This window comes from Oryzias latipes, chromosome 3 (genome assembly GCF_002234675.1).
Source record: "Oryzias latipes chromosome 3, ASM223467v1".
Classification (NCBI taxonomy): domain Eukaryota; kingdom Metazoa; phylum Chordata; class Actinopteri; order Beloniformes; family Adrianichthyidae; genus Oryzias; species Oryzias latipes.
This window is the reverse complement of record NC_019861.2, coordinates 18,194,852-18,208,765: the sequence shown is the minus strand read 5'-3', so window position 1 is coordinate 18,208,765 and position 13,914 is coordinate 18,194,852. Positions and strand designations below refer to the sequence as shown.

The following is a 13,914-nucleotide window of genomic DNA, read 5'->3' as shown; positions in this document are numbered from 1 at the left end:
CTGCCTTCTCATTTTCAATATTCTGATTGAAGTGAGAAAAGGCCTTTAGGAAGCAATCACATCCCATCAGACTGATGCAAAGCATCAAGTCGTCCCTCTAGATGGCACCATGTCCTAAGTGACAACAAAAAAAGCATGGCTTTCCCCTGCAGTGTGCTGCCGCTTTGATCATTGCTTTCATCTCTTGCAAATTCACTGTGAACATTTACTGGATATCTGCCTTCAGTTTTACTCCTCGTTGACCTCACACAAGTGGGATCCCGCTGAATTTTTCAAAACAAAAGTTCTTTTTTGTTGTAGTCATTAATCACAAGTATGCAACTTTGCAAGTGAATACTGTGGCTGAGAGGAGAAAGCACAGAGACAGCAAGTCAAAGCATAGTAGTAATTACATATTTTATTTTCAATAAAATAAATTAATGAAAAACTGACACACATTTGTTTTTTCTCTTCAATACCTTTTTGAAGAAACTAGTTTGAATGAGATCATGCAAGACTGCAATGTCTTTGTTATCCTCACACAACACCTGACGTGGATGCACCCAGTACAAATGACTTGGAGAAAAAAAAGACGTGCTCTTGAAACAGATGCCACTCTCAACTGTGACATTTTTGCAGGGCATTTCACTCTGCACTCTGTACAATGTTTCTCATGAAACAGGAAGCCCCCCCTTTATGAAGGGCCCTCCAACTCTTTTTTTTCTCTAAATGCTTGATTTATGACTTCAAACCAGGAACTTTAATCTTCAAATACAGAGGGGAAAATATGTAACTTAAAGGTTCAGTATGTAATACTTTTGGACCTCTCCTAATGGAGCATCAGTACTTAAAATATCACTTTTTCCAAATGATACACACATAAAAAATAATTAAAAAAAAGTCTCGACATTGTGTGCCTTCACAACACACTTGCATCAAGTACACATAATACATTTTACTGCTCTTATCAACACCTTTGTCTAGAATTTAAGTTCATGGTTTCCTACAATTTCTTGTCTGATTCTTTTCAAAATAAGAGCCCAGGAATATTGACTTTTATCAAGATTTCTTTGTGAAAACACATCACAATTTAGTTGTACTGGCCAGCATTTGCACTTGTCTCTCTCTGCAAGCATACAGTGTATAACTGTTACACATCCCGGCTTCACTGACTTTATGAGATGGAGCAAAGTGCAAAGATTCAACAAGACATTGAAAATTTCATGCCTCAAATGATTTTCTTAATGGTGATGGTGAGAGGACCAAACATCACACAGTGTTGTTAACACACAACAATACCTTATTTGTTTTGTTTTGTTATTTTCTCAGAGAGTTAAAGGACATAGTTGATAAAATATTTCCTGATTTATCTCAGGCAATCATTACATATAAACACATCATTAACTCGTGGTGAATTCTGTCATTTCAAAATAAATGACTTCCGACTCATGACAATGAAATTATAACCAACATTTCTGTTGGTATTATCGCCTAAAGCTGTTGCCAGGACAATCAAAGATTTACCTATGGAATATTTTGAAGACACAAGCTACACTCAACTTTCAAGTGTTTTTTTTTATGTTTTCAAATACAATATTTAGAGTATGCCCCCAAGAGTTGCTAGCTTATTCAATAGAAAATGTCTCATCTTTTGTGCTGAACTTGATTGGCGTCAATAACCCTTTAAAACTGAACTGTCTAGTTTAGAAATATTTGACTTCAGGGATCAAAATGGGTCTCTTGAGTGAGGATTTAAAGAAAAGAAAAAAATTAAGCTGTTTGGGGAGAGAATTATGGCAGTCAAATTGTTGTGCTTTTTTCAACATGTTATAAAATGATGAATTTGAGTCTTGTCGTATGAAGACAGAGATGTTTCTCCACAAAATTTGGGATTTTAAAGTCAAATAGCAGTTTTTGTTTTTTGAGGAACTCACAATTCAAAATAGTTCAAAATACAAGTTTGCTACTTAAATAATAAATATAGTTTTGACTAGGCAAACCTATCTTTCCCATGTCCAAGCAGCCATAGTTTCACTGATAAATGTGCTAGTGGGACATTGTGAAACTTTGGTTCTTTGATCTTTTTTGTCTCCTTTTTGAACAGTGCTATCTCTAACTCTGTATCTCATCATGAACTGCTCAGTCGCTGTCATGGGAAAAATACAAATCGTTGCCACTAAAAGTAGGCAGATCCTCCACAAACTCAAGTTTCAAGTGTTTGGTGCAGCAAAAATTGACTGACAGGGTAGTTAAAGCACAGCGACATATAGTCACGGAACATGTCATGCTTTTTTCAAGTTATTCAATCAAAACAATTCTGTTTGCTGAACTCCAAACTGAAGTGTCTTCAAATCTTGACTTGTCAGCTGACAATAGGGGAAAAAAAGACCTTAACAATAAAAAAAAATAAAAAAACTTTACACAAACAATGAGTTAATTCTACACAGATGCATTTGTACAAATACAATTTGTTTTTCAAGGCAGATTTACTCTTTTTATCTCACTAGTCACTCTGCAAGATCCATTCGAGACTGTACACGTTAAACTGTCGCTAATGTTTATTGTTATTGTGCTTCACCAAAGTCAAGCAGTAAAGAGTCACTGTCAGCACTTTTTGTTTACTTCAAACATCGACACACCACTGAATGAATTAGAGCTGCTGACAGGACACTCGGACCTGATATTTGTTTGTTTATTTGTTTCCTCTTTTTTAGGATTTCCCTCATGGTCTCTCTGGAGCTCGTGTGCATAAGCAGATGCTACTGCTCGAGTGTGTCCTGTGTGTTGGAGTGAGTGTGGCTTCGTGTAATTTTCTTTTTAAAAAAAAGCACCATTTTGAGACAAATTCACTTCTGAGAAAACAGTCCTCTTCAGATGGCAAAAAAAACTGAAAGAAAAAAGTCCTGTTTGTTCCCCGCTCAGATGCTGCTGTGTTTGTCACTCTGGATGCTTCTGCAGGTCCCTCCGAGGTTTTTCAAATCAGATGTTAGGAGCTCGACTTTTGCTGCTCCCGTCACTACTCAGGCACGCTGAACATTGCGAGGGGGAGAATGGCGGTGTTGTGACATGGTAGTTTGACGACAAACAGTTTTAGAGTTAAACATCAAAGTTGGAAGGGTGTGGCTTGTGCGTTTGGTGGGTTGGACACGCCTGTGTCACACTGTTCCGTTCTCTTGCCTCGGCTTGTGGGTCGTCGTGCGAGCAGGCGTGCTCAGAGAAGGAGCCAGAGTGCAGAGGAAGCCGGCAAGCAATGTGAGGCCGAGTCCCCCCCAGGCACAAAACATGGACCAGCCATAGCCATGACTAATGTCCTCGGGGAGGCCATACATGTGGCGGGGGTAACGGGACAGCTCAAAGTTGATTCCCGCCACGCAAGTGCACAAAGAGATAATGCAGCACGTTCCTGTTGAAGCAGAAGACACATATAGTCATTCAGAAGCCCTCCTGATTGATTCTAAAATGTTTGTGTGTTACTGACATCTACTATGAATCTCAATTGTCCATCTGCCAACAAACACGGAACATTTGACAAAATTATTTGTTGCTGAGTGGTGGATGTTGGTTTATGTGCTCTCAACCGTACCTCCCATGAGAAAGAGTAGCCCAGCTACATATTGCATGAGGTCATGCTGTTGGCAGCATCCCAGCACTCCAATAATCCAACCAAAAAGAATGATGGAAACAGCCATGCCTACGAAGCCTGCCGTCATCCTTCGTAGATCTGCAATTTGAAACAGAAACGTCACAACATTTACTAACATTTGCAGTTTTAAAAACGTAAACTTTAGGTAACTAAAAGCTGAATATTTGTTTGTGTTAGTATTTATTAGATAAGCATCACTTGTTTGTGAAGATTCGCTCTCATCCAGATTATGTTATAACAAAATTTCTATTCTTTAAAGCAACCAAAGCATCACCAAAAAAAAAAACAAAAAAAAAAAAACAGATGAGCCCTACAACAGAGTAACACAAAACTACAATTTTTACATATTATTTTTAATCAAGACCCTGCAACAGATTGGCGGCCCGTCCAGGGTGTACCCTTCGCCCAAAAGTAGTTGGGATAGGCTCCAGCAACCCTGTGATCCAGTGTCAGAAGTCAGAGCTCTGTCTCCCCTTATGGTCATCGGCGGGAACCATCTCCAGAGTTCTAACCACACTACATCTCCCATCAATCCCAGCACACAGTTATGGATGCCACACACCTGACTTTCATTTGCAATCACTCACAGTATAATAAGCACTGTACTGAGCCTCAATCAGTGCGAAATATTGTTTGTGACATTCTCCCTTCATTACTGAGCGTTATATTCAGACCTGATCTTCTGATTTCCTGACCCTGTTTTGTCTCTGACTCCTTTTGCCTGCCGCCTGCCCCGGATCTTGCCTGAATCCCGACTACCCCAGTCTCTTTCTCTGATGCTCCCATGATCGTCATTGCTCTGATACAGCTTTGTGGATTTTTAGCTGAGCTAATAAACCTGCTGCACTATCTATCTATCTATCTATCTATCTATCTATCTATCTATCTATCTATCTATCTATCTATCTATCTATCTATCTATCTATCTATCTATCTATCTATCTATCTATCTATCTATCTATCTATCTATCTATCTATCTATCTATCTATCTATCTATCTATCTATCTATCTATCTATCTATCTATCTATCTATCTATCTATCTATCTATATTTCTAAATGTCACAAATGTTAGACAAACTTTATGACAGGAAATGGGCAATTGCACATCCAAATAAATGGATTGAAAACATATTTTTATCCCTTTTGATTTTTTATTTATAATTGAATCTTAACAGCATGTTAAACACTGGAGTGCATGTAGCAACCATTCAAATGTGATTTTCTTAAGTAAATATGTAAATCTGCATTGATGCACTCTAATAACAAAGACAGCTGTCACACTAGGTTTCATTTGAAAAATATTTTGGACACTTTTTTCTAATGAAAGTTGAGCTGCAATATAAAACAGTAGCAAAGGCATATAAAAGTTTAATGAATGGTCATAGGTCACACTTGAACTCAGACTGGTAGCAGCAGTGAGTGTGCTCTACCAGCTGAGTCTTACATACATACCAATATAGGGATCACCATAACTCCACACTGACTTTAAACATAGGTTGACAAATGACTCCAATACTTTTATTCGCAAAATTGTGGACGAGACCTTTCTGACATCGTCATGGGTTAAGCATGTATAGCTACAGCAAGCCACCAAAAGGACTCAAGTCACTTCAATTCAAAAATACAATTTTAATCTCTGAAAGGAAACAAAAGACTGATGCCAAACAAATGCAATCCACAAAACAGGCTATTTGTCATAAAAGAAAAAAATAACCTTTGGGAGGCTTAACTGACAAAGAAAGAGCATTCTTTGAATAGATTAAACCCTGATCTGCACCACCATTACAGACAGGAAATGTATGATAAAGTGCTGGAGTAGCTAATGAATTATAGATTATCATGGGCAGTTTGCAGTGACACCAAATCACTCACATTAGATAAAAAGTCCACGCAAAAATTGACCAAGTGTGTGTTGATGAACTGTCTGCGGAAATCAGCCAAATAGAGCAAATGTGGCCGGCTTCAGAGAAATGAGATACTAAATGAACCAAAACAGAAAGTGGGAGAATTTCAAAGATTTTATTTCCAAGATAAAATGAAAACCCAAACAATCTCTACTTTATTAAAATCAGCTTAACATACAAAATCATAATGTTGCTGCATCAAACCTATGGAGTTTAACAACAATATAACAAACTATTCTCTAACACACACATACCATGTGTTTAAGATTACCTGAATGGTGTTATTTAAAATAAAACTTTGTAAAATTAACAGCTTATTTAAATTTATGAGAAACTGTTGTTATGGTAAATAAAACATTTAGTCCTTGGTAACTGCTTAAAGATCAACTCCAACCAAAATTTTGTTTTTGGTGATATTGTTGCATTTTTCTGATGATGGAGGACATGTGTTTAGAAAACTAGTCTTAAAACTGCATTTCTGAGTATTTCTTTATTCAAATTGTTGTGAATCAGGAGCAGATGAAAAAAAAAATGAAATTGGAAAAAGCTTTTAGCTGTGACGTAGAAACTACTACGGCAAGCCAGAAGCTCCATGCTCCGGCTCCATTCCGATACATCTAAATGTAGACGACTAGATCCATGTAACGTCTTTGTTTTCCTCGTCTGAGCTGGCATCTGTGCCTGGATAGCTCCAATTCCGCTCGCCATTTTTCTTGCACCGCTAATGTTAGGCTGGGGTTGTGAGGCGCTTTTTAAAAAACGGCATAATCATAACTAAAAGACCACAGGGAATACTTTTAAAATAGATTAAAAGATGATCAGAGTGGGTCTTTAAGCTCCTTCTTAGAGATGAAATCTACATCTTTAGTCAAGGACAGCTTTAGTCAATTCAAGGACTTTTCTTAACAACAACTTTTAGGCTCAACAAAGAGAAATGTGAAAAATAATATTCAAAGAACTTCAATTGTGTGGACTAAAATGCCATGTTATTTTGAAACAAGAACATAAAGAATGATTCATGATAATGGAACTTAAAAATTGAATACCCCAAAAAACAATTAGTTAAAAGCAACATACACATAAAAGTGATGCTAAAATGCTAAACTTCAAGAACGTTTAGCAAAGATGGACCGCAGTCGATTAATTCCGTCCTACTTCTGATGGTGGTTTGAGCATCTTGTACTTATATTGTACCAACTAAGTGATATTTTAACTCGGAAGTCTTGTTCAGTGTTGTTACTGATCATATCTTCCACTCCATACCCATGGAGTTGCCATCTTCTGATGAATACTTCATGCAGTATAATGCACCGCATCATATAGCACCAATTACCTCCAATTAGGGCTCTTGAACTGCTTTAAGTTCTGGAGGATCAGAATATTTCTATCATGTCAGTGTAATTTTCCAACCCCCTTGTTGAGTCTATGTTGTGATGTAAAGACGAGGCAGTTGTCAAGGTAAAAGCTGGTCAGGGTTATTTATTACAAACAAACCTGTTGAAACCCTTTTATGTATGTATATATCCCACTTGAAAAGATGAGAGAGGTCTGTAATGCTCATCATAGATACACTTCAACTTTGAGAGACAGAATGTAAAAAAGAATTCGGGAAATCACACTGTATAATTTTTTAAGAATGTATTTGCATAATGGTGCAGAAGTTAAGGATTCAGCTCCTACAAAAGGGGTGTCAAACTCATTTTGATTCAGGGGTCACATTCAACCCATCTGATTTCAAGTGTGCCAGACCAGTAGCAAAAATATCCTATGTTCAACTAGTCAGCTGTAGCTTTGCTTTTGTTTTTTGCCTCAATTTTCTCTCCCCCTGTCTATCCTGAAAGTTGACATTGTTTGGCCTTCACCAGGCCATCAATATCAGGATTCAAATCCTGTGCAGCAACACATTTCACAAAGTCATTCAAGAATGCAAAATACAATTAAATACAATAAATATGCACAACTGTGAAATATCTGTGATGTCAGTGCTTTTATCAATAGCGACCGAAAATGCAGTACATTTCTGAATTCTTGTTCTTCATTTCGCTGCCCAGGTCTCCTGAGAGATTTTGTATCTGCAATCGTAATCCTTGACAGACTTATGTTGGAAAGGTCAACTGCTTTTTGGGGCACACAACTTCTGTATCCTTTGGCATGCATTTTTTTCGAATGGTTTGGATGTTTCCCCCAACTTGTTTGGAATAAGCTCCATCACTGACGTCACGGCTGGAGTAAATGCAGATGGTTGTTTTTTTCAGTCCAGCTAATACTTTGTTAATGTTCTCTTTGTCAACCGCCCCTGCAAATAGTGAAACTTTTCTTTATGGTGAGTCTCATAGTGGCATCGAATAGTATATTCTTTGAGCACTGTGACCTATTGATTACATATCAAGCACACTGGTTTTGCATTCAGCTCCGTTCGGCACAAAACATAACTCGCCACAGGAATGGGCTACAAATATGATTTTTTTAACGATACTTATAATTTTTTTCTCTTCACGATTGGGCCAGATTAAACCATCTGGCAGGCCGGATATACCCTATTAGTCTGTTGCCTATTTGTATGCCCTGTCCTACAAATAAGCAACAATTCTGTCCTCACAGACCTGTTTCTTCTAGCTCTTCTATCCTCCACTAATTACCTGTATTGTTAAAACATGTTTGAACTGGTTATTTTTATAAAAGACATCTGTCCACACTGAGTTACAGCCCAAGAGCACCATACTCACTGTAAAGCACACGTGTCAAACTCAAGGCCCGGGGGCAAAAAGTGGCCCGCCATGTCATTTTATGTGGCCCGCAAGAGCATAAAAGTTCAATATTTCCTTAAAAGAAAAATGTTATTTAGTTGATTACATATTATTTATGTGTAGCTGTAATTATTCAATGTTTGCAGGTCTTATGTGTGTATGCAGACAAATTGTTGTCATCAAACCATCAGTCGGATGCAAGGCTGTGTGCAGCCTTTTTTTGAAAAATGTTACATGTGTAATACATGTTCTTTCTAGCTCAGTTTTATGTTGCTTTTCTTTCATCACTTGGACAATTTGATCCTTCATTAATGGAGTTATGTGGGTTTTAATAAGTGGACAAATTTTAAAAGAATTTATGCTAGAGTAACAAGCAAACATATGTTTTCTATGAAACTGTAATCGTCACTTTAAAAAGTTATAATAAATCAATATTGAGTAATTTAACATTCAGGAGTAGTTACATTTATTCTTCATTTCATTTAGTTACATGTATTAGTTATATCTGGCCCTTTGAGGACAACCACTATGCTGATGTGGCTCTCAGTGAAAATGAGTTTGACCCCCCTGCTGTAAAGCAGGGGGTGGGAAACATCATGGTTTAAGGCAGCTTTATAGCTACTTAAAAATAGCTCAATAAAATTGCATTATAGCTACATAAAAAGCATTTCAACGTTCTGTAGTGGTCTAACCAGTCTCTGGACCTCAATCCAACAGAGAATCTGAGGAGGGAGTTGAACATTCATGTTGCTCAGTGAAAATCCCAAAGTATCACAGCTCTTTTGGACCCTGAAATAGCAGCTGTGGTGCAAACCTACTGAAGACCTGCAAGAAATAATTGTCGTTACCAACCAGAGTTCCAATACAAAATATTGAGGTTAACTTTGTTATTGACCAAAAACCTTTTTTTCTGCACCACTGTACAAATAAAATATTTAAAAATCAATGTAATTTGCTGGATCCTTTGTTACATTCTGTCTCTAAAAGTTGAATTGTACATTTTCTGAACATAAAAGACCTTTCATTTTTTTGTGTAACAACCTCACATTTACATACTGGTGTACATAAAAATAAAAGTAAATAAATTAGCCAATGCATACATTTGGGAACAAACCCAGTAAAGCTGTTCTAAGACTAAGAATTCACCTGTCAATCAAAAGGCTGCACTGTTGTTCAAATGCAATGTCTACTTCAAATCAGGCATTATTTTCAAAGCACTGTCAATGTGAAAACAGTTAAGGGCACTTTAGTAACATAAAATAAAACATTCTTGCAGTGAAAGAACAGGCATTCACACACAAAAATGGAAAGAAAACATTGAAGTACATACACAGAAACATTCAAACACTTGCCCCCCATCCCATCATCTCCTTCAGCACAAACATAAATTGGTATGGGAACCAGAGAGAAAGTATGTTTATTTCTGTTTTTACATTTCACATTGGAGTAAATGTTGCCTGACTTACTTTTGTAACAAGCCACCTAGTGGTTACTTGCTAAATTGACCTGGCTCCAGGTAAAAAAAACACACACTCACTTATACATTTGTTAAGTCATCAAAAAACCTTAACGAGAGTGGGAATGTGGAAGGAAACCAGATTTCAGGAATAACTGACTCATTAACTGAAGGAAAAATGTAATTTCTATGAGGAGAGGCCTCTGCCAGAGTTTAAATCAGGAGCCCCTTCCTGGGAGTTGACAGTGCTAACATTCATTTGACCCAGTCTCTAAATTCAGACAAAGAATGATGGGTAGAATGAGACTTACGGAGTGCGTGCCACTCATCCTGTCGTATGGTCTTTGTAATATCAGTCGGTAAATTTCGGGGAAGGATGGACGAGGAGTAGTGATATTTGACTGGACTGCATCTCTGAATTTTTCCTGGTGAAGACAAAATGAGGAAGACTGTCATAACCGAAGCATCAAAACCTCAAAGTTTCATAAAAGTTTGAGACTTCGCACAAGAGAAAATGAAACAAGAATTGAACTCACAACCTTTGCCTCTCTTTGGAGACATTAACACAACGTATGAGCACACACATGGCTCTGCAGCCTGAGATTTATCCTCCACCTTTACTGAATTTTAATTTCAGAGCCAGCTCTATTAACCTTATCTGCAACACTCCCACGCAGTAATTAAGGAGTATTAGGAAACAATGCAAAATATAAATTACCTCTCCTAAGCACTGACACACACATTTTAAATTTTAAAGTAAACGGCTTCACATTGTTGCATACATCTTGTTCTCTAGGATTTTATGGTTTTATTTTCTTAAATGTATCTTGTATTGAAAAGAACTATATGTTTTATGTTTGTGAAGTGTTTCTTTTTTTTTTTTTTTAACTTGTCCTGTCCTGGACTGGACAGAAGTGTTTCTTTTTTGCTAAAGCAATTGGAACAAATGTTTGAGTGTTTCTAAAAACCTAAAAATGGTCACAGATTTTACATCACAAACTAAAACTCTGATATTTTGTATATTTTTAAAACTTGTTTTGATCAAATTTGTGATTAAAGGTTTGGTAGGAATTGTTATTTCCCAATTCATCATTGTTTATGTGAAAACAAGTATTTCCGTGGTTAGTTCCTGTTCTGTTTTAGTCGAGGTCCCCTTAACCTTTTACCTACATTAAATAATCGACCTTCTAAGATTTTAGCTCATCATAAACTGGTTTCAACACACTTAGTGTACAGTTCAGGTCGAATAAAGTTAATCTACCAAATGCAATGATGGCTGCTATCTTATTATTCAGAGAATTTGGTGATTTTCTCTTAAGTGATATTAATTCGCTTCATCGCCTTGATTTTTTTTAACAAGATGTGTGTTTTTCTCGTGTATGCTTTAAAAGTCCATTAAATAAAGCCCTAAATTATTACTGGAGTTAAATCTTTTACAGTTTTGGGTTTTTCCTGCATCCTGTTTGGCTGGACTTTCTCAGGCATGCTTTGTTGCAAACATATTTAAAAAAATGTATAAACTAAGACTAGAAAACATAAGTCCAGAACCAAATAAACGCCCAGTCAGCTTTGAAGTTCAATTAGCTGCAGTGTATGAAGTATAAGCGGTTCTAGCTCAAAGAATAGTTCTTTTTGTTCCATTTGTTCTCAAATTTAATGTACCCCGCAGCAATTATAAATAATAGGTGAAAAAAAGAATGAGTAATGTTAATTGCTCCTTTACAAGAACCAATATTTAAACTAAAGAAAACTACTGGACTGAGGCATGAAAGTGACAAAAGAAATGTGACGACAGTCTTTACTTTGAATAAATCTGTGCTTAAATGCATAAAACATTTGATTTTTTTTTCTTGGATATCATAATAATCAGATTCAATCCTACTTTAAATGTGGTTACATTTAATCGTGGATCTCTTCTTTGGTTGCTCAGATCACACAATTTAAAGTGAAAAGCAAATAAAAAGTATTAGGAGGAAACAAATCATATTTGTACTGTTATGTACACCAATGTCACCATAGGTACTTGTACTATTGTGGCTCAAGGTTTATTTGAGATATTTTTTGGTTGTAAAAAGTAGTGTTTTTCAGTGTTTCTGGATTTAAAAAATACTGCACTATTTCAGATAGAGGTGTAACGATCCATTTTAACAACGATTTGATTCATATCCCAATTTGTGGTTGCTAACAGGAGTCATAGTCGATATTGGTTGATTTTGAATGATCCGAATAACTGACCCAAATTCGATCCAGGACATCTTTAGCCAAAACTGTGACTCAGAGGTAAATACCTGGATACTGAACAGTGCAGGTGAAGTTTTCCAGATTCCTGTTTTTCTTGCAAGATAATCATGGGTAAATGGGTTTATTTCTATAGCACCGTTCCCAAATAAAAATCAAAAAGTGCTTCACAAAAGTAAAAACGGACAAATGACAAGCATGTGTACAAACAAAAGAGTAAACCAGAATTAGTGTCAAATCCATTCACATTTTAGCTTCATAAGGTTGTTGTTTTCCCACATCAAAATGATACAAACGGAACAGTATTAGAACATTCTCCCACACTGTATGGTCACATCTTTGCTTAATTTAAAATGTTTCCATGCATTGGACTGGAATGATGGCTTGATCATTTCTTGCTGTCCACATGTGTGTTGTCTGCATTATCTTATAGTAAAATAAACCTACCGTGTCCGAACCCAAATTGTATTTTCCGGGATATAATCCATTAATTTCATTTTGAAATTATTCTCTGATGGTATAGTTTGATTTGATGAACAACTTGCCTCAGACAGATTGATCTGGTTGGATTGTAGCAATACAAATCGATGCATTGATTAAGTCCATTAATTGATACACCTCTAATTACAAGTTGTCATGCATATTATGGCGAGACAGGCGCTGATTTGTATGCATGTAAAGGATCTATTGTGTAGTGGACTCTGCTCCTCATCATGTGGGGGCATGCTGAGTTCAGAACAATAACATCTCAGCCCTAATCTTACCAGTTTTGTTTGCACTCAGTGTCAGCACCTTCTGTCATTCATTACTGAGACTCTGATTGATGCCTGATTAATGGATCATTGCTGCTTATTAGCAAATGTGTTTTGGTCCAGTCACCCCAAAACCAGCATCAACATTTGGATGAACCCTGTAAATGATTGTTGTGAATATCAGCCAAAGGCCCCTCTCTGTCTTGGTGGTTTAGCACCATGGACAGCGAAATTCCTCCAAAACAAAAGCATCCTGGGAGCAGTCTTCCAAAACAAGGCAAGCGTTTGCACGACAGAGGCCTCGGGACGATGCTGTGTTTGTTTCTGCACAGGTGTGAGCATCACGGCCCGGTGTTTACCTTTGTAAATAAGGTCGTCGGTCTCCAGGTCAAATCCCTCCCGGTGACACGTCCTCCACAGGCCGGAGATGGTGGAATTGAACTGCCGGCTGCAGAGAGACTCCATGGCGGACGCTGCGGCCAGAAAGTGCCGCTTCCCCCTGATGAGGGGAGCAGCATCCGGGCCGTTACCTTTCCACTCCAGGCTCTTTGGAGGCATCTGGAGGGGCAGGTTATGGCTGGAAATGTAGATGTAGCCCGGGTCGTTTCGCTTGTTGGCATAGTTTTTACACCTCTCCCGGTGCCTGCGCGCGTCCGTCTCGTACCAATAATCGGTGCAGATCGCCATGGTGAGGAGCCCCAGCGCGCACAGAGCCAGGAAGAGCCCTGCGCTGGTTAATATTTTCATAGCGGCCATCTTCCCATGCAGCGCAACGGAGAGCCCGAACAGTCACAAGAAGGTTCCTCCGTGACCGAGATGCTGGTGCGGGGACCGCGTGAAATCAATCACGGCGGCGCGCGGAGTCCCGCTCTGGGAACATGATGCCGCGAAGCCCGCGCCGTCTGGACTCGGTGCGTCGGTCTATTGTTGTGGTGGCCGGTGGACGCTGCGCTGTTCCCACCATCTGCTACCAGAGACGAGGAAGAGGGGATGGATGGCTCCCAACGCTGAGAGGAGGCAGGGGCAGTGATGTAGTGGCGCTGTCTCTCCTCCAGGTTGTTGTGGCATGGAGAGAATCATACAAATCTGCTCCGTTTGAAGTGGCAGCTGTGGTCATTTTTCATGCGTGAATGAGATCCCTGCCATGCGGTAAACAAGACGATGACATGTTCAGGCAGAAGGAATCACAGCAC

At 38.2% G+C, this 13,914-nt stretch overlaps 1 protein-coding gene across 1 annotated transcript; it reads right to left on the bottom strand.

Annotated features, from left to right (window-relative positions):
* Positions 1-377: 377 nt before the first annotated feature.
* LOC101166946 (transmembrane protein 178B) lies at positions 378-13,862 on the bottom strand. Its single transcript, XM_004067035.4, has 4 exons — positions 13,081-13,862; positions 10,043-10,156; positions 3,563-3,700; positions 378-3,382 (listed from the first exon to the last, which is right to left on the bottom strand). Exons 1-4 carry the CDS (start codon positions 13,475-13,477, stop codon positions 3,135-3,137), a joined length of 897 nt encoding a protein of 298 aa, XP_004067083.1. The 5' UTR covers positions 13,478-13,862; the 3' UTR covers positions 378-3,134.
* Positions 13,863-13,914: the final 52 nt, after the last annotated feature.

What these genes read in the sequence shown, in the direction of transcription:
- LOC101166946 (XM_004067035.4), bottom strand. Translation starts at nt 13,477, where the DNA reads ATGGCCGCTATGAAAATATTAACCAGCGCAGGGCTCTTCCTGGCTCTG. An exon ending in GGATGAGTGGCACGCACTCC is followed by an intron (nt 3,701 to 10,042) that starts GTAAGTCTCATT and finishes TTCAAATTGCAG; the next exon opens with ATCTACGAAGGATGACGGCA. An exon ending in GCTACTCTTTCTCATGGGAG is followed by an intron (nt 3,383 to 3,562) that starts GTACGGTTGAGA and finishes CTGCTTCAACAG; the next exon opens with GAACGTGCTGCATTATCTCT.